Source organism: Mchenga conophoros, linkage group LG20, assembly GCF_057382185.1.
Source record: "Mchenga conophoros isolate Kocher_MC1m ecotype Shallow Benthic linkage group LG20, M_conophoros_male_GT1.1, whole genome shotgun sequence".
In the NCBI taxonomy this organism is placed as follows: Eukaryota; Metazoa; Chordata; class Actinopteri; order Cichliformes; family Cichlidae; genus Mchenga; species Mchenga conophoros.
The window spans coordinates 33,272,835-33,293,611 of NC_140545.1; the positions used below are offsets into that span (position 1 = coordinate 33,272,835).

At 44.0% G+C, this 20,777-nt stretch overlaps 1 protein-coding gene across 1 annotated transcript in view; it reads right to left on the reverse strand.

Annotated features, from left to right (window-relative positions):
* Positions 1-20,777, reverse strand: part of plxnb3 (plexin B3) — a 100,162-nt gene that overhangs the window by 27,754 nt on the left and 51,631 nt on the right. Inside the window, exons 3-5 of the mRNA XM_085258981.1 lie at positions 6,630-7,034; positions 5,740-6,463; positions 3,529-3,708 (exon numbers count right to left, since the gene is read on the reverse strand). Of these exons, the coding sequence (XP_085115107.1) occupies positions 3,529-3,708; positions 5,740-6,463; positions 6,630-7,018 (1,293 nt within the window). The 5' untranslated portion in view covers positions 7,019-7,034. The remainder of the gene's footprint in view (positions 1-3,528; positions 3,709-5,739; positions 6,464-6,629; positions 7,035-20,777) is intronic.

Consider the following 20,777-nt stretch of genomic DNA (forward strand, 5'->3'; position numbering starts at 1 on the left):
CCCCTCATCCTAACCATAAAAAATGAATGCCTAACCCTGACCCTAAACCTAACCATAACCCAATTACAATTGTAACCCTGTCACTAAAACAACATTTTGAGTCTCAAAAATGCCTTCAAACTTGTGGGGACCAGGATTTTGGTCCCCACAACCATAGTAAACTACACACTCTCTCTCTCTCACACACACACACACACACACACACACACACACACGACTGGAGAAAAGCAGAAAGCTTGACAGCAGATTTCTAACATAAGGTATGAATACAAAAGAGAATCATTGTCCTCCCGCTATGTCTAATGCTTCTTTTAAACATCACAGGTGAAAAGACATCCACAGAGGGGTACACCTGTGCCTCCTCTAATCACCGTTCCTACAGCAAGCCTCGCGTCTCCAACTTCAGGTACTGACAAACCCCTTAAGATGGCATGACTGACTTCCAGATCAGAGACACGGAGACAGAGGGAAACAGGTTGGCCCTGGTCGGACCCTCCCTGCTGTCAGTACATCTCAGTGAAGGGCAGAAAATTGGCTGATTCCATCCCAGTTTCACTAATTGGCTCCATCCACACCCTGAGATGTTCTGGATCTGTACTAATGCCACTAAAACACAAACACACATCTCTGTGTACTGTTCATTGTTTATTTGTTCTGAGTACAACAAAAGAACGCTCTTTCTCTGCTGCACAGTATTTGTCACTGAATGACTTTCCTGCTCGAGTGATGAGACGGGATCCTTTCATGTGGACTCCTGCTGTGCCGACTGTGTGAAGTATTTTGAAAAAGTTAACTCAAGATGGAGAAACTCGTGTCAGCAAATATAAAACGTCTAAGAGCTGAAATGTTGTGACAAGTAAAAATGATGATCATCAACATTTAATTTCAGTAAAGTGACAACATGAAAGCAGCAGTGCCTGCTGCCGCTGCGGCAGCAGCAACAACCCGCCAGCAGGTGGAGCTGCTTCACCCCGACAACACCCCTCAAGGCACCTGCACTATCAGCAGCGTGTGACAAAGAGAACAATTCAGACAGTGAAAAATGCAGAAAGGAGGATCGTTTGAGTTTGAACAGACTCGATCCTGCTGTGCCACATCCAGTTTATTTTTTGTCTTTTTTTATTCTTGCTGAGATGGAACAGCAGCATCCTGACAAAGTAGAAACTCTGGAAATCTCTACCATATCTCAGCCACTTCACTCACTGATTGGTCAATTGTGTGCAAGTATAAAGGTATGGCAGGGCTTTAGTGTCTCTCTTATCCCTCTGTGTTCAATCTTCACTCAAATACTTTTGTCACGTTTCTTGTGTACAGCTGTGAGTATGTGAAACACTGAGTTTTTTAGAAGAATTGAAGTACTGTTACTGCTTTTTCCTGTAGAAATGCGAACCTGTCTCCTGGATTTCACCTAAAGGCATCAGGGTGTAAATCTGAGTTCAGGAGACACTTCTGCACCGCAGACTGCAATAACCTAAAAACACAATGCTTAGTGGAGTTTAATGCTGAGCATTTTCATCATCACCGTCTTCTTCTTTTAAACAGGATGCAATGAGGAAAGGATTTTTCTGACTGGGAAACTGAGGACATCACAGGTTCATTTATGTTTAACAATTTAAAAAGACAAAGACTATCTTCTCTGACTTAAAAGAACCATATTTGTGTTTCAACAGTAGACGGACTAGTTCTTACATACTGCTTATCTACTCAACTTGGGCATTCAAAGCACTTCATACAGCATTTGTCATTCATCCATTCACACAAGCACTTTCTTCTACACCTGAGTCCTTTCTATCTTACATTCACACACATTCATGCTCCGCTGAACGCATCAGAGATCAGCTTGGGGTTCAGTATCCTGCCCAAAGATACTGAGACATGCAGACTACAGCAGCCAGAATTTGAACCACCAACCTTCTGATTAGTAAATGACTTTCTCTACCTCCTGAAGAACAGCCACCCCCAGTCATAATGACCTGAATGACCTGAAACAAGTGAGTGAGCCCACAAAGTCTACAGGGCAAAGGAGCCAGAGCTGCTTTCACATCGATTTCTATATAACTAGAAGTCCTTTTACAAGCAGAGGAGTCAGGAGTCACTGTGCTTCTAGTATACATCCGCACAAAAATTTAAAACAAGTGCGGGGACTCTGCCTTTAGATATGTTAAAGTGCAGGAGGAAAACATGTGCATATGTGTTTCTTTAGTTCGGATAGCCTCGGGTGCCACGCCCACAGAAACACTGCAGGAGCGTCACATGCTGGAGAAACTGGTGCTTGAGCACCTTTCTGATAGATTCACTATTTCACAATCCCAACAGAAGCACAGCAGTTAACATGTGCCCGGGTTCGCCGCGAAAAACGTGGTGTTGCACTTGTACATGCCTCTTGTTGTTGATTGGTTATTGGTCCCTCAGGTGCACTCTGGGTAAGGATCCAGCAGGAGGCCCTGAAACATTTACAGTGTGTGTGATTAAATATTAACGGGGAGAATCAAAGCTCTGCTGTTTACCTCGCTGAGGCTCCGAGGCAAGATTAGAGCTCATTAACGCACACACGCACACAAGTTTGTCCTTCTAACTTTGCGAGGACTATGAGTCACACGGTGCATTCCCAGGACCCTTACCCTAAACTTGAACTTGATAAAAACTTCGAAATGAAATGGGAAAAAAAAGCCTCTTAAGGTGTCCCGCAGCGAGAACAATTGGGTACAGAATCTCATCACTTTTCAAATGTCCTCTCTAACAATGTGTAAGACTGGGTCCTCATAAGCCACATGTACAAGTACACACACACACACTTACACCCAGTTAAAAGCTTCAGGGGTGTCCTGCTGGATTCTTACCAGACTGCACCTGAGAGACCAATCACCAATCAACAACAAAAGTCTGAGCATGCTCCCATGTGACCCTTCCCACTCTTCCCAAACGCACCACACCCTCGAGCTAAACGCCTGTTAGTCACACACACACACACGCATACATAGAGTGTATCATTGTGTTGCTTATAAAGAGCTTCAGGCTACAAGCTGCTCTGTTCAGTGTGTGTGTGTGTGTGTGTGTGTGTGTGTGTGTGTGTGTGATCATTTTCCTGGTGCTTCTCTTCAGACCTTCCAGTTACAACATAAACAGGAAACAGCTGATTCCTCCCTGTAGCTAGAGATGGAGACACAAACGCCTAAACAGGCCTTTTCACTGCCAAGTAAAAACCAGTCTCACCAGCTGGTCTCTTAGCAGCTCCATTAGAGTGGAGGGGTCTGAAGCCTGTTCAATTAAGCATTATTCGTATATGCATTTGCACCCCAAAACTTTTCATGTGAGAGTACAAACGGTTTTATACTACAAGTAACTGTCTGCTAAATTCACAGCAGGGAGATTAAGCATCATGTGTCATATCGCTCCATGTTCAGCCACAATGTGCACCATTTCAGCTGTTGTGTGGGACATGTGGGAAAGGGTAACTGAGGTCAATGGCCCAACCGACGGCGTCTACTTCATGTGTGAAACGGCTGTAAAACATGTTGGTGGTGTCACCTTTTGCAGTTGTCCCTTTCTATCTCCCAGGAAAGCGATGGTGTGGCCCGCCTCAGTTGCTGTGGTGACAGCAGTCAGCTGTATAGTGGAGTTGACAATGGGCGTGGCTTTGAGGGGCACGGCGCTAGCGATGGGGTTGGGGGTGTGTTCCCCTCCACAGGGGTACTCTGAGAGAGAGACCTGATAGATGAATAAACAGAGAGAGAGAAGCCAGTGAACACAGGTATGTGGTCAGCCCTGCTTTATCTGTTTACGTCTCTAAACACAAACAATATTGCTTCCATTCACCTTTAAAACTCGTGCTTTTTTCCACTCAGCCTGTCATTTTAATCTGTGTATTTTTGCTCTATGTGGGTCAGCTCTGTGTTACAAGCTCTGTGTTTGAGTGGCAGCTGTCTGATGATAAGTCCAGATGCTGAAGATAACCACTCTAATCCACACACACACACTCACTCACACACACACACATAGTATTAAGGTCAGCAGCGAGGCAGATGACAACCATCGACAGCTTCTTGCCTAAAGCAGCTGCTAATCTGTGATGTCATCACATGTAAAATGTGATGTCATACGATGTCCCACTTGGCCGACCAGGACCTCAGCGATCCGTGGGATCATCTTTGGACTCTCATTGGAACAAGTTTACTGTCCCATTGTTTTCAACTGTCACCCACACTTCTGTACTGCACTCTCATTACTAGCAGTAGCTCTAACTCTGTCATCTGCAGTATCTGGAGTTTATATTTGGCTCTATCGCTCTTTGCTTGGACCTACTTCTGAGAGCAGCAGCAAAGACAACAGATTGGTCAACTTTATTAAAAAAAACATGAAATTAAGGACTTGGGGTGGAGGTGGGTTGCAAAGTGACTTGCAGATCAGAGCAACCATTGGGTGGGGAAAAGCAGCTTAAAAGCATGTCCTATATGAGATTTACCAGTTGGACATGTCGAACGGTAAAAATCAGCTGATTACAAATAAGCTTGACTTTGTGGTCTGAACTGAAGCTTTGGCATCAATCCATTCATATATATTTTCAACGTAGAACTGATATTATCACAACTCTATTGCCAAAAAACTTGAACAGCCTACCACAAAGTTATTGCATAGAAAACTGAAACCACAGCTTTCATTCGCTTTAGGAGGGGCTACCTCCCACCCCCCAATCTAAAAAAAAAAGAATAATAATGATTTGCAAAATCAAAATACATTATGCATGTATTATGTGCACCAAGCTAGTGAGTGTTCCAGGTAAGGAGGTTACTCACAGCCAGTAATGGTAAGTGTTAAATCTACATTAGTGCTTTCTATCCAGCATTCATTCTCCGACGGATGCATCGAAGAGTATCGATTTAGTATCTTGCCCAAGGATATTTGGTATGAACACCACCAACCTTCTGATTAGTAGATGACCTGCTCTACCTCCTGAGCTACAGCCACCCCCAGTGCCAATGCTGGGTGCAACATGTTACTGGTACCACATTATATTTTTCAGTCATGCAGTAATGTAATGAGTTACTGTACAAAATTCAGTAGTTACACTACAGTTGCAATTATGTCATTACTTACATTACAAAGGTTCTTTAGTTCTGTGCACACTGAGCAGATAGAAAGAAAAAAACATTCACTTTTTCTTCTGCACCCCTACGCAAAAAACAAACACCTCGTTTTGATTGTGTACAAGGAGGAGGGAAATGGTTTAGTGGTCAACAACATTTGTTGAGTGGTGATATGGAAATCGCTTTTATTACAAGAGCATGATTATATAAAGTGCAAACTGTGTCCAGGACAAAAAATGACAGTGTTATACTGCTAACATCGACTCTTTGTGAGCATCTGCACGGACAGCATGCTAATACAGAGCTAACGAAGAAGGCAGTGTGATGTTAAAGTTGAGCGTATGCTGACCCCAGGCCTGCATCCAGAGCCTGAGCTTCAACAGGTAACAAAGGCAGCGATTAAGTGACGCAGCCTCCACTTCTGTTCATGTTTCTACAGCAAAATCATCGTGGCGATGACTTTGAAGTTTCATTGAGCTGGTTTCAAACTTTGTTATGTCGGCTTTGTGTTCTTACATAGCCTCAGGTTTACATTGTGTTTCAGGTCACGTTACAGAGTAGCAAGAAAGTAACGTAATGAGTACTTTCTCTGGGGACAAATTCATAGATTACTTTGTTAATCACCCCAACACTGCTCAGGTGTTTGTGAGTTTACCTTCGGCAGTTTGAGACATTTTGATGACACGCCGTACTCGATGTAGGCCTCCTCCTTTCCACCGCTGCCTTGTCCTCCCTCTGTGTAACACACTTCCTGTGCTCTCCGCAACATTGTGTCTAACTCCGCCATGCCATAAACGCAGAGAGCTGAACGATTTGTTGCTACGGGCGTGGACGCCTGCCCCGCTGCCATGACGACAAACAGGTGAGGTTCACCTGAGTGGTTGCCTAACCATGCACCCTGTGCCAGGTTATACCCACCCTGGCACAGCAGCGGCACCTCAACGTACGAGTAGAAGCTACGATCAGAGATGCAGAGCCTAGAGGCATAAGTCCGGTACTCCTTCTTGTGCCGCCGTGAGAACAGGAAGTAGACATGGTTGCCATGGACAACAGCCTTCACAAAGTGGTTGTTGTAATCGGAGTAACTTCCTACAACAAGTTTTCCAAGCTCCTCCTCCTGAGAGAACGCTCTGCGGGGTGGAACCACTGGAAACAGCCGCCGTGTCGTGATTGGTGGGATGTCACCAGGGCCTTTGCTAGTGTAGCTTCGACCAACCAGCATCAGGCGCAGCACGTCACCATCCCCACCCCCTTCCTGCTTATTTTTCGTGGTTATTACCACGGCAACAGTGGAGACACCTGGAGCGTTGGCTGCGACGTACTGAGTGTCAACGGGATTGGACGTCTGATAGATGAGCTGAGAAATATTGGACAGACTCCTGCAGAGAAAGACAGGACAGAAAAGTCATTCTTCATACGTGTTTTGGCTAATCCAGACATCAGTCACCGTTGATACATGCAAAGAACAGATACAGTGTGAGAAAAATGTATTTGGATAAACTCTGGGAACACAGTGAGGAAAACTAGCACAGTAAACTGACGTACCTCTTTTCACAGATTCCCTGGAACAGTGATCCACAGACTATCAGACTCCCTGGCTCCACCCCCTGCCCCGTCTCCATCAGCAGCAGTTTGTTGTAGTTGTCGGTGTCCTTGGCTGATGGGCATTCCTGGAGCACGATTGGTGGGAGGCACTCTGGGGAGTCCCGGTAAGGGCCGGTCTTTACGTGCAACAACACCTCGAGGCCAGTGGTCAGCTGGTACAGATTATTGACCCCGCCCACATAAATATGTCCCGCTCCAGGATCCAGGAGCAGGTGCGACAGGGGGGCGCCCTTCAACTCCACATGTTTCGAGGCATCCACAGGTTGGGAGAAAGGGGAGAGGATGTGGAGGAAGAGGAGGAGTGACGGGGGGATGGAGGAGGCCAACATGGCAGCTCCTCTTTACCTGAAACAGATTAAAGTTCAGGAGAATTAAAACTTGTGAAAAGCAGCTGCTTATGATTATTCACAGGTCAGCAGGCCCACTTGCAGTTAATCTCACTGCCCGCTGGTCAAAAACAGACAAAACTTGTTTTTCTTGTTTTATCTGTCCAAACCCTAAAGATATTCCCTTTACGGGGCGATCTGGTGGAAAAAGGAAATGAAATAAACCCTCCGAGAAACTGAAACAAGACAATATTGTAGATTTTTGAATTGTGCAGAAACTGACCCCAGATCTGAACTTCACTGTAAAATTTGAAATCCACTAAAGAATGTCTTCTTGGCTTCACCGTCCGCCCACAGAAAGTCAGCGGTCTGTCTGAATACAAAACTCAAAGCTGTGATTGCATCTTATTTCCACTTTCTCCCCTGCAGCAGAAAACCTCGCCCGAGTTTCAGAGCAGAACTGAACCATGACTGTCTCAGATTAAGGTGGAGAAACACGGATCTATTTCATACCCCAAAAAGAAAAAAAAAATCTTAAATATGTAAAATACACCTGAGCAGGTGAGGCTCAGCCCTGCAGACTCGCTGCACCGTTTCTCTTTCTCTCTCTGAAGTTATTAATAAAATATTTTTGCTGCTTCACACTTTTCATCTGGCGGTCAAACTGTAGTTGCCTGTAGTAACATCACCATGGCAACAAACCGGTATCCACGGCAACACTGTGAAACGACTCAAACCTCTGGTGGGTTGTTTGGTTTTTATGACAGAGTGGAGTTTTAAACTGGTGTCAAACTGGTTTCAATCTTGCGGGTCCTTCTGTGTCTTCAGGTTGCATCACTCTGTCAAAGTGTAAAATATTCCTCAGACCTCATTCCTCTTCTCCTGAGGATAAATCCACGATCTTTCCTCCAGCTCTCCCACTACTGCTACAAACAGCCTCCGCCTTCACTTCACCTGAAACAAGCTGATTTACTATACAGCCGAAACGAGGAGAAAGAATCACTATTTAAAGATGAAATTTCAAGCAGCACAAAAAGTGTTCTTCCAATGCTGAACCTCCAAACGGTTTTATTCACAGGCCGCCTACAACAGACACGGTCAGCAATTAGTTAGCTGTTATGGGGTTTGTTTTGTGGAAGGCAGAAGTAACCATATACTGATGAGGGTGGAGTACTACGTTATCAGCCTTCGTAGACTGCAGGGGTGACTGGCACTAACACAAAACCTGCTAATTAGTGCTGATGATACTTTTGTTATTCCATCTGTAGTCATCTCTAATTGGTTGTGTGGCTTTGAATGGAAAGCCAGAAGGCAGTGAGAGTAGCACCACCTACTCACAGAGCAGAGCATGTATTATTACAATGGCTGTGTTATTGATAAAGTCAAAGATAGCATGAATGGCCTGAAACAAGCTGGGGGTGGAGGTGAGGTTGCAAAGTGGCATGCAGAGGTACCAGTAACCCTATGTTGAACAGCTTAAATATAATGTTATGTATAAGATTTACCAACAGGATGTACAGAGGGGTTTCAGGCGACATCAGCTGGCACTGAATTATGCATCTCTGCCAAATTTGCAGGAATTTGGCTCCATGGCTGTGATACAATTTTAACTTTTCATATTAGTCATATCGTTTATAAGATAATTACATTAAATGACTCTAATAGTGTCATTTATGCTTAGCTTATGCATGTATGTGTGTACATGTTTAGACATCTTTGTGAGGACAGAAACTACTATACTTGTGGGGACCAACAGTCAGTTATGGGGACAAAAATGTCCATCCCCAGGAGTTTGACGGCATTTTTGAGGCTCAAAATGTGGTTTTAGTGTCAGGGTTACAATTAGGTTATGGTTAGGTTTAGGCTGAGGGTTAGGGTTAGGCATTCATTATTGATGGTTAGGGTTAGGGTAAGGAGCTAGGGAAAGCACTATGTCAATGAGATGTCCTCACTAAGATATGAAAACGAGTGTGTGTGTGTGTGTGTGTGTGTGTGTGTGTGTGTGTGTGTGTGTGTGTGTGTGTGTGTGTGTGTGTGTGTGTGTGTGTGTGTCATTATGAAGGGATAAAGCAGGTTTATTTGTACTGTAAATCTGGGCATTTTAACACAGGAGTCTATGGGGGCTGACTCGCTTTTTGAGCCAGCCTCAAGAGGCCATTTGCACTACAGTTTTTGGCGCTTCTACTTGGACTTCATATCTCTGTCCCAAGTGGTTGCCACATGGTTCTATCCAGTATGTGTTGGAAAACACGCCTGTTTAGATACTCAAAATATGGAGAGAATGCACACAAACAGCTTAGCTTGTCCATCGGTGTAATAATGTGTAAACATTTTCAGTTCAGATATAATCTGTTTTGATTTTCATTTTTACCTTATAAAGAGAAGCCCAGGGGTTTTCTTTGACTGGTATTTTCAGATAGTGGGGCCAAAAAAACTCCCAAAACTCGAGCAGAACCATGCGCAGGAGGAACTGTTTGGAAACATTTTTGCAAATCTGTATATTTTTTGCTTAAAGACAACATCAAATAATCCTGGCAAATATCCAGTCTTTCAAACAACCATCAGGTCTAAATCAAACCGCAGCAGTTAGAAAAGCCAAATTCTATCCATGACATAAACTCACAGTTATGACATTTGATCATCAAACTCCCAATAAAATGGTTTTTAATCTCCTTTTTTTAACAAAGGTCAGTCAGATTAATCTTGAGCACTAATGTGGTCAAAGGTTTTACCACAAGCCTCAGAATTTCCTCTGAACACTTTCAATCAGTCGTCTTTTTCTCGACAGCAAAACAGATCTTTAACTCACATTTCCACACAAACAGCCAGCGCATATCCTCTTTTTAACAATATTCCCAGTTCGGCAACAAAGAGGACTTTCTCTTGCTTTCTCGACACGTCAAAACAGTCACACATCAGATCTGATTCAGCTTCATGCAAATCAGAGGAAGAAAAACTCATTTACATCTGTAGTCTCAGAAAATACCACAAACTGTGGGTTTTACTGTGCTGTGGCGTGCCTCTGATTAGAGCCTGGGACCTCCAAACCAAAAAATAAATCATCAGGATTTTTCCTCTTAATCCAGCTGGAGCCTGAGGGAGACGACACACCAGGCGTGCACCGATTGTGAAATTCTGGGTCAGTACTGTTTGCAATTTTCAAAATAAAAATCTGCATCCTAGTATATACATATACATATAACACTCAGAGGGTGATTTCAAACAGAAAGCCAAACATTAAGCCCCGATTAACATTGATTAACAGTATTGTTAATACATCACATGTGATGACATCACTGTTACGTCCCTCTGCAGCTTTTAATCGTCTCAGTGTTTTCAGCTGGTGCTAATTGGCCACACCTAGTCAGGTGTGGATAAAAGCATACCTGAGGCAAGCTTTCCGGCAGTGCACTAGTCTTTGCCTTGGTGGCACCAGCCATTTTAGCCAACCTGGTTTTCCATTTTAGGATGAAACCTCTTCTCACCCACACTCTGTTATTCATCTCCTTTTTTTTATGTTGCGGCTTTTGAGCCGGGTCGTAACAATCACATAAAAGAAGGTCTATGAAACATGAATTAAGAAGTTGTTTAAAGGAGGAGGTTACTGATTTCATCAGTCGTATCTCCTCAGGCAGGTTGTTCTAAAATCGAGGGCCCTGATAGCAAAAGCACAGTCACCACCCAGGAGGATCGACATATCTGGTATGTATCTCAGGCTCAGACTCAGATGTACTTTTAAAGGGATCAGCAAAATCTTACAAGTTGACTCTATAAGCTTACAGATAGTCAAAGCACAGAAGTCAGGACTGGGGTGAAGCTCTGCAGTCCACCAAAACCAATAAAACCCCAGCTGTTGCATTTTGAATGAGCCAGAGGCGAGAGAGTAACTTTGTGTTTATACGAGTGTGGACAGAGTTGCAGTAGCCAAGCCTGGAGAAAACAAACATGGGGATGACTTTTTCCAGGTATGACAGTGAAAGCTGTGATTTAATTGAAACAAGACCAGGCGGCTTCTTTGATGTGTGCCTCAAAGCTGAATCAACTTGCTCCCTGCTGCTGCGGAGTCGGGGCGGTCTGCCTCTCCCCACCGCAGGGAAAAGGGTAACACCACCTGGGTCTGGGTGCAGTTCCCCCCTCCAGGGGCAAGGGTACCTAGACCCGGTTAGTAGAGTACGCTTGGGGAGTGTGATCGTGTATGTCTGTCTCCACGTCGGTTGAGTGTGAAGTACATATGAGAGCATGAGGGTGGGAATGGATGTTTGTGTCTGTGTGTGCCTGTATGTCTGTGTCTATATGTCAGGTTGGGTATCAGACGCCACCTCTCTGGGGACATCTCGGGCCCTCCAAGGTTTGGAGGCCTATCTCCACCCACCACCACTTCCCCTGCCGGTGGCGGACTCCCTCAGGTATCGGTGCGTTGGTGGTTCTTTGTATCTGGGGGTGGGCGTCCAGGTACACACCGGCTCACTCCTTGGCGGCCGCTTATTGGGGCTCGCTCGGGCCACTTTGGAGGTGGGGTGCCCCCGGCCTCTCGGCCTGGGGCTCGGTCACTCAGGCACAGCTGGCTGCCGGCGGAGCTCACGGGCGCGTCACTGCAACTCCCCCTGGCTTCTGCTCCGCGGCTGCTGAATGAGCTCTCATCTGGGACTCTCCTTAGCTCTTACTGGGACAGTGGCGCGGCTGCCCCTCTGTGGGTCTTCCTTGGTCTCTTGTGTTCTGGGGGCCTCTGGATGTCTGGAGTTTTGATCTCCTCCATACCTGCTTGATACCATAGAGGACAGGGCTGTGGCTCCCCACACTCTCTAGCAGATCATTACATGGAGAAACCTTTGGAATGCAAGCATGCTGATCCACACAGGTATGCACACAGGTGTACACATGGGTATTCACAGATGCGGACTACAGCTTTCTTGGCTGCTGCCTCAAAGCACACTGTGCGCTGTCTATCTTGCGTGCTGCACAATATCGTTTATTATTTAGTAACTATTGATATCTATGACTAGCTAGTTTATTGTGATGGTGCTTTTTTTTTTTTTTTATTATGTTGCTCTTTGTTGTTTGCTGTCTCCCCTGTTTTTTTTGTTTTTCTTTCTCTCCATACAGGTGACCCAGGAGTTTTTTTTTTTTGTTTTTTTTTTTTTTCTCTCTTCCCCCCCTTCTCACCGTCTCTTCTCCCCTTTGGTTTTCTTTCTTCCTCTCCCCCTCTTTCTTTCATTCTTTTCCCCCTGTCCTATTAAAAAAAAAAAAAAAAAAAAAAGGATGACAAAGGATGACGTGATGTCACATGCTGCTGTTTCTGATGTCACTTCCAAAAAAAAAAAAAAAAAAAAAAAAAAAAAGCTGAATCAACTTGTGCTCACAAGATCCTGGCAATGGGCTTCACTTATGTGGACCAGGGTCAGGGTAATGGTCGCGGGGCGCGGGTAAAGTTGAGTTGGAAAAAAAAAGAGACTAACATGGTGGGAAACAGCAATTAGGCTCTTAAGGTCACCGAAACTCATGGGAAGGTACACTGCATGGACAAACCTACTGGGTCACCTACACATCACACCTCACCACCATAGAAACCCAGCCATGAAGCTACTGGTGTGTAGTTTTTGTGCAGCTCAGCACTTGGTAACAACACTCTTTAACTTTTCTGCTGAATTGCTGTGCTTCTTAAACACTTTCTACGTTCGAGTTCAGTGACCTGTTAATAGTGACTCATTGTAAAGGCAATCGGCATGGCTTGGTGCTTGACTTTATACACCTGTGGATATGAGACTGAAAACATTTTAGTCCACATATCTGTATGTTGTGAGAGTAGCGAAGAAAAAAGATTTAAGATTTAGCTGAATGGAAATGAAATTGAAATTAAATAAAAATAGGACCTAGAATTGAACCTTGCGGTACACCACGGTTAGTGTGAACAGCAGCTTAAACACAGCAGCTTTAATGCTTTTTCTGCCCACCAAAGGACAAACTACAATGTGAACTTCAAGGCCATTTTAAGACACGTTTGACAGCTTCTCCTTCATCCCTTTATCAGATACCTTAATTCAATCACACAAACAGTCTCACTGAATCTGGTTCATACCCAGTGCTTTATAGCAGTGGGCCATGTTTCCATCACTGATACTTGGTGCCATTTGCTTGGCACCATGTGAGTATAAGTCAAGTTATTCACTCATAGTAAGCCATAAAAGAGGTGGCTTTATCTGTCAACTGACAAGGTTTTTTCTCTCTCTCTCTTTCATTTGGTTTTAGGTCCTGTGCAAAGGTGGTTAGTTGTGGTTGTAATCGGTGCTCCTGTATAAGAAACACCTCAATGTCAAGCGGGGCCTTTGATGTGCCACAGTCTTATAACCATCCCACAGCTACACAGACACATTTTACAAATACACAGAGACACTCAGGTAAGGTGAACATAGCTGTAGGGAACACACGACCGAGGTAACGAGGCTGGGAAAGTAAAACTGAATACTAAATACAGAGACAAAGGCTACCAAAATAAAACAGGAAATAACATTACAGGAACAGCTAACACGGAGACGAAGGCTAGACAGGGTACTAGGGAACATGCGGGAGGCGGACAACTGTAAATATAGACCTAAAGAGACAAAACTGAGTACAAAAACAAACAATACCTGTAACTGGGGATATATATACTAGGAATCAAACTAAACATAAGACCTTATGAGTCCAAATACAAAAAACGATGGGTCAAAGACCATCTCAGACCGCAAAGGTACACCTGCACTTGCCTCAAGGCACACCATTTGGAGATCACTGTTCTCAAAGATAAGAATTAAAACCAACCAAATGCAGTGTCCTTGATGCAAACTCATTTTCCAACAGGGGGCAGTCGCTTAAAATGGCATGATCTACCCTGAGTGTGACGGGCAGATATCAGTCAGCAGGGCTCATATCGGCTGATATGCACATCCCGGTGCCGTCCTGCCATGAAGAATAGGAACTGGATGTGACAGCTGATTTGAGCCTAGGTGAGCTGGTCAGATAAAAGCTGAAGTTGGAGTAGATAAATAAAAGCAGACTACTGAGTGTAACAGTTTTTTAAAAGAAAATGAATTTAAAAAATCTCTGTGCAGCTGGGCTGATGAAGAAAAAGTGAAGGCTTCAAACCAGCAAGGACAGAAGAGGCTAATCTGAGTTCGGCTAGCCCGTGTAGCTTTCAGCCAACTTCAGTTCGGTCCAAAGCTTCAAGAGGACTTTACACGATCAGTTTGGCTTCATATCTCTCAGGAAAACAAGATTTTCTGCCCCAGTAAAATTAATAAGAGCCTCTGATATGTTTTACAGAGTGTGTTCCTCTGATACAAAACACTATTCATCTCTCTCTCTCCTGGTTAACTCGTGCTCGCTCTACCCTCCCTCCTGCTGCGTGTTGGTACAGACTGAAACTCGCTGTTTAACTTCCCCCCCAGTGCATGCTGGGAAACAGCCAGTGAGGCCTCGGGACACACAAACACACGGTGCCGAACACACACAGCAAGAGGCACACATGCTTCAACATTTCCATGGTAATACTGATCATCCTCACACACAGTCAGTCTGTATGCTAATCACTTCCTCCTTCAGCCTGATGGGTGGGGAGGGGGGCTTCATCTATAATTCATGCTGCTGAGGAGAGAGAGAGAGAGAGAGTTGTAGGCTGTCAGAAAGTAAAATGAGAGGGAGAGTTAAAGTTGGAAGAAAGAAAAAGAGAGAGAGGTTATAAGAAGGACAGAAGAAGGCGAGAGAGAGCGCTGGAGGCGACGGAGCGTTAAAGTAAAAAATGAGGAAAAAGACTCAGAGAGAAAATAAATTCATGTTTGATCTGCTGAATTCAGATCAGCTTCTGTCAGCCTGTCTATCTGTCTCTCTGTTGACCCTGAGAGCTCTGCACACTGCAGCTTAAGAAAGCTCAGGCATGGGAAAGTGCTACGGACACGTCCATGATACCTTTTTAAAATAAAGCCAGTCTCCGTCCATACTAACGCGCCTAAGAACATATCGCGTACACCGAGCCACGTCTCCTAAGCACAGATGCAGAAGCAGAATGATAAAAGGCAAAGTTGAATGGCAACAGCTGGTGCCAGACATCAAGGTCAGCAACGCCTGTTATTCATCCTGCGTGTTAGTCAAGGCTGATGTCTTTGTTATCTTCTCAAAAAGCATCATATGATAAGAGTGTCACAAATCAGAGTGGAACACTTAGCGCCCCAGCAAACACGTGCGCCTGCATCGCCGTTTCCAAAAGTCAAAGTTTCCGTGAAAGGCTCGGTTTTCAGTCTCAACTCAGCTGCATTTACAGAAGCCTCCACATGCCAGGCGAGCGTGGATGCTCGGTCAAAGCACAGAAGAAGAAAGTACATGAACATAAAATGCATAGTTTATGACTAGTTGGTTAACCCTTGAATTGAAATTTCTATGTTAATTTTCATGTTGCTCTTATTATACTCATCATGTTTTCAGGATTATTTAAACAGGAGGGCGAGCAGGGTCAGAGAACGAGGCAGGGGTGACTGCAGGAAACCAGAATAGCTCATCATAGATAAATACACTGTAAAAACTGGTGTATTGTCTTAAAATACTATAAAAAATTAGATTTCACAAAAACATCTATAATATAATGCTGTCTATAGTAATATGTCCCAGTGTAATAATAACTAAATAATAACTAAAATCAAATCAGGGATGTGGAGTACATTTACAGCTATAATATATTAGAGTAAACTATATTTCAGTAAAGTACTCGAGTAGATGTACCAAGTTGCATTCCCCCATTGGTCCCATCTCTGTCATGAGGTGGCACATTAACTGTAATTTTAGTCCAGTGGAATTATTCAGGAGGAGAGGACCCCCTGAATGAGACAGACAAGCTCATTGTCATAATAATTGCTAAAATAATTAAACCATAATTAGCTAAACAAAAAAAAGTGCGTTTGAGAGACCACGTTTTATCTTCAACGCTTCTCTTTTCAATGCAATCATTAGCTGTCGTAACCTGTCAGCTGCTGTAAGAGCTCACAGAAGGAGAAAGCAACAAACGCCTTCGTGTTCACTGTGAGCAGAAAGCCAGCATCTGAATTTAATGACAGCCAAAACTCCAAAAATGTGTTCAGGGTTTAAATGAAACAGCTATACAGCTGAAAAGTGAGGCGTGATTTACATATTTGTGTGATGCCTCAGTTTCCTAATGGCTCTGATCAAAACAAAGCCAGGAAACAGACTGTGCCTGGAAAAAGAGTTTGATCAAGGCAGTTGCTCCCGGCCATCGAGACAGACAAAGATCCACAGTGAAGCAGACGCCCGAGTTTCTCGCTAGATTTAAAGGCAACTTTCCCAAAAATCCTGTTGACATTACACAATTACCACAGATATGTTATTCATATTTATTTTTAGGTAAAACTTTATTATTTAATGATAGTTTGGTAACACTTTATATGGTTCAATTTAAGTAAGCTGTTTAGTATAATGTCTTATGTATTGTATTAAAGCTGTTAAAATATTAATAATTTAATTTAACATATAGAAACTGTTAAAAACTGTATTATGTATTTGCTCATGACTGTGTCCGTTAGTAATGGGTCATGTGATACTTGGGCTGAATTCCTTGCTGTCCCATTTTAACCTGTTAAGCACTCCGGGGCATCAGTTTTTCATGTGCAGGGCTAACAATGTGAATTTTAAACCTAGTCAAGCAGTTCTGCAGCCTAAATCTGACCGTGTAGTGAGTGAAAGTGACATTAGAGGACACAGCAACCTACCAATATACCTGAAAAACTATCTGAAGTGTCCTGAAGTGGCCTTCAGGTCAACACTTCGTGTATTTTAAATGTGCTGTACGTGATAATAAAGCTGACTTGACTATAACTACAGGTTAATTAACTCTCACTTTACTGTTTATTACTGATGATTGTTACAAAGTAACTGCTCAGAGGACAGTTGTCTGAAAACTTATTTCAAAACTGGGGGTATTATTAAAAAAGGTCAGAGAAGCCCTGAAACATGCAGGCAAAAACACAAAAACTGAAACATGACCGAGGAGAATCGTTTTCCCTTCCAGGCTGACCAAACCCCCTTGAAGGATCCCCAGAAACTATTCCAGTAACCTTCATGCCTCCTCAGGGGCTCGAGGAACATTTTTACAGGCTTATTTAACCTCCTTAAAAGGCCTGACAATTTCTTCGACAACCCCTGGAAACTTTTCATGCTCCTTTGGAATCACCCCAGGGGCCATTTTCACATCCTCCAGGTCCCCCGAAACTTCTTTTGTGACCCGAGTCCTTTCCAAGGACAGACCCGAGGAATTAGCTGCACTAAAAGGCACCTGAAACATCTTCCATTACTTCTGAACCCTACTCCTGCTTCCTCAAGGACCACCGTCACTTCTCCAAAAGCCTTGAGACCTCCTCCAGGACCGCTAGGACTTCCTCTGCGACCTGGAACTTTGTCTAGCGCTCAGAATTAAACAGCCGTGAAGAACAGGTCCTGCTCTCTGATTGACCGCCAGGTGAGCAGATTAACCTCTGTTTCTGCATCGCAGCTCCAGGTGTTTTATTGTGCTAGTAACCGTGGCAACGGGGACGATGCTGCAGGTGTGTCTGCAGTGAAACACGCAGCAGTTTACTTTGCTAATCGCAGCAGTTTGTACTTCACTCGTCTTTTGTTCCTGCCCTCCCTCCCCTCTCTCCCTTCTCTCTTTCTCTCTTTTTTTAATTTTCTCATGGGTCCTCTCCTCGCCTGGCTCGCCCCCCTTCTTTTCTCCGCTTCCCTCCTCTCTCTCTCTGTATGTAAATGAAGGACAGCCTGCTTTCAACACAGTGAGGTGATGATTACAGGCTGCCTTACCTCAGGCGCACACACACGCACACACACACACACCTCCACCCCCATATTATCTCTGTGGTTTGGTGCTGACTCTCACACTCACTCTTCAAAGAGACGACAGAATCAGATGCATACACAGCTGTGAGTGTGTTACTGTGTGCAGTTAAATTTCTTGTCTTTGTTCATTTCCTGTCCTTCCCTCTCGGCGACTCCCCTCCCTCTGTGTTTGTACTCGTCCTAGTTTCAGTCTGCTGAGGAGCCTCAGAGCCAGGCAGCTGCAGAATACCCTCAGCACATCAGGGTCCATCCTGAACCCGGTCTCAGCACAACCTTTGGCTCCCGCTTTCTACCTCATAAGAAAGCAGAAATGAGCCAGCCACACCTTCCCGCTTACATTCCAGTGGAGGAGATTCAGACCGCCGTCTTCCTCCCTCTTTACCTTCAGGCAACATTCCAGAGTAGGAAAAATTTCATGCTGATGCATCAACGGCCTCGCAGAGCATCACATGTTCAGCATCATATAATGCAGAGGCTCGTCACATGATCTGTGGTGCCTGAATCTATGCACTGTGTCTGCAGCACTGACAGGATCCATGCAAGTATTCAGTAAAAGCATCTGAAGTGTAACACAAAGTAAGACGCTGCACAATGCTGTAATACATTAGTGTCTGCAGCCTCTTCCATCCACCTCCAGTTTTTGGCACACTGTATGTTAGGCACATGTAGCCTGATGGCATCATTATGACTGCATTGTGACATGCCACAAAGGGACATCATCCAGCTCTTTTTACACGCCGATGAAGAACAACCAGGACACGAGAACCTCACAGCTGCTTCTGGATTCACATCTATCACAGCATCTCAATCGGGGAACATCTGCAGACCAACTACAGCTGATGTGGACGTGCCAAAAGCTGCAGTTCCTCTAATGACCACATCACAAAGCTGACTCTTAAAGCGAGTCGATCCCTTCAACTCCCATCTTTAAATCCCCAACCTAACAGCAAAAATGAGCCATGTTTGTTTCGGTCTGTGGCTGTTGTACACTTTGATCAGCTGCACTGGATTGTGCACTGTGTTCTAATTCACCCATTAAGGCTAAACTGAGGCTTAAAGTTAGGGCTGGTCTGGTCTGATAGCTGCTCAGCTTCAGTAAAATTCTATTGCTTTATTTGTGCATTAGTACATTTGCATTTTAAGTACACCCTGCTGTTACTATAACACTCCACCAAATCATCCAAATACAGTCACAAATATATGTGCTATGGACAAAACGCTACTATCAAGGTTTCAAAGCAAAATGCAATAATAGAATGATAATACAGCAGTAAGAAAGCAGGAGAGAGCAGGGAGAAGACACGCACTGTCTGCAATATCCTTACGTCATATGGGTCGCCTGCTAATCGGTGGACTCTGGACACCCCCGCAGAATACACTTAGTGGGAAGGAAGCGCTTTAACAGGAAGAGACCCCTAACAGATCGAGGCTCACCCTTAACCATGTGACGTGTTGTTACAACAACAACTTTCTTGTACAGACAGAATTATTTGCTGAAACATTTTATAATAACATGAAAAGTATTCAAATGCTTCAGCTGGTAACAACAGTGTTGTGGTAAAAACACGAGAAGTTTCTTTGTTATGAGGAGAAAGCAGGTCAGAGCTGCTGTGGGACAGAAAACGGGAACAACGGCTGATGAGACTCCTAACAGTGCTGGAGGTCCTGGGGACAGGTACACTACAGGGTACAGACACACAGCAATACTACCTCAAATACTAAAGAATGTGAACCACATACACACAAACACTCATGTCGGGTATTCATATCTTGTGCAGACATCTAATTGATATAGTGTTTTCCCTAGCTACTAACTCTAACCATCAAAACTAAATGCCTAACCCTAACCTTACCCTAAACCTAACTATAACGTTATGGTAACCCGGACACTAGAACCACATTTTGAGTCTCAAAAATGCCTTCAAACTTGTGGGGACCAAGATTTTGGTCCCCATAAGGGCTCTTGGTCTCCACAAGTATGGTAAACTTCACCTTTTGGTCCCCACAAAGATATGAATACACACTTACACACACACACACTCAGAGGACTACCACTTCTCTATGCATTTCCTCTCCCTTCCTTTGTTTTTCTTTTCCTTCTTTGTCTCTTTCTTCTGCTTCAGGATTATTTTGTTGTGTGTTTGGCTTTGTTATCACACACACACACACACATACACACACACACACATTAAAAAACACTCCCCTGGTGAGCTCATGAATATTTTTTGGTGTTCGAAGAGACGAGGACGGTTTGATATCATCGAGGGTGTGTGACAACTGTGACACACAGACACACTCCGTGACACACACACTCTAAATCCCAGTGGGATTTAGAGTGTGTGTGTTTCTCTGTGTGTCTCTGTGTGCGTGTTATGCATGTTGTCAGCTACTGTCACAAAAAGTCATTTCCCAAAAAGGCATTTTTTATGTCTGCGTGTGAATCATAGAGCTGACTGTACACAGACCTTCATCATCGTCCCCACAGGAAGTCAATTTGTTGCCGTGGTGATGCAGCTCATTGATGTAGAAACATGATGAGATGTTTAAAAACAAACAGCCCATGCTCCGGTGCTATTATTATGGCAGTTACTGTACAGCAGGCTCGTAGCAGGGTTTGAACTCGCAGGTCTTTTAGTGTTTATTGGTAAATGTTTAGCATTTGAATTTAAATAGTCTGCCTCTGTGTCACTTTTTATTCTGCTGCTGTTCAGTACAACATATACACAAGCTGGTAGAACTAAAAGGAGGCCTCGGAAGCATATTACCAGCCAACAAAAACTTACAGAAGGGCCAACTTTGTCAAACTTCTAAACAATGTTGAGGTTTTATTAAAAGGTAAAATGTAAGGGTGTGTCTGCCAAATGAAAAAGCTTCGATTTAAGTCTAGAAAGTC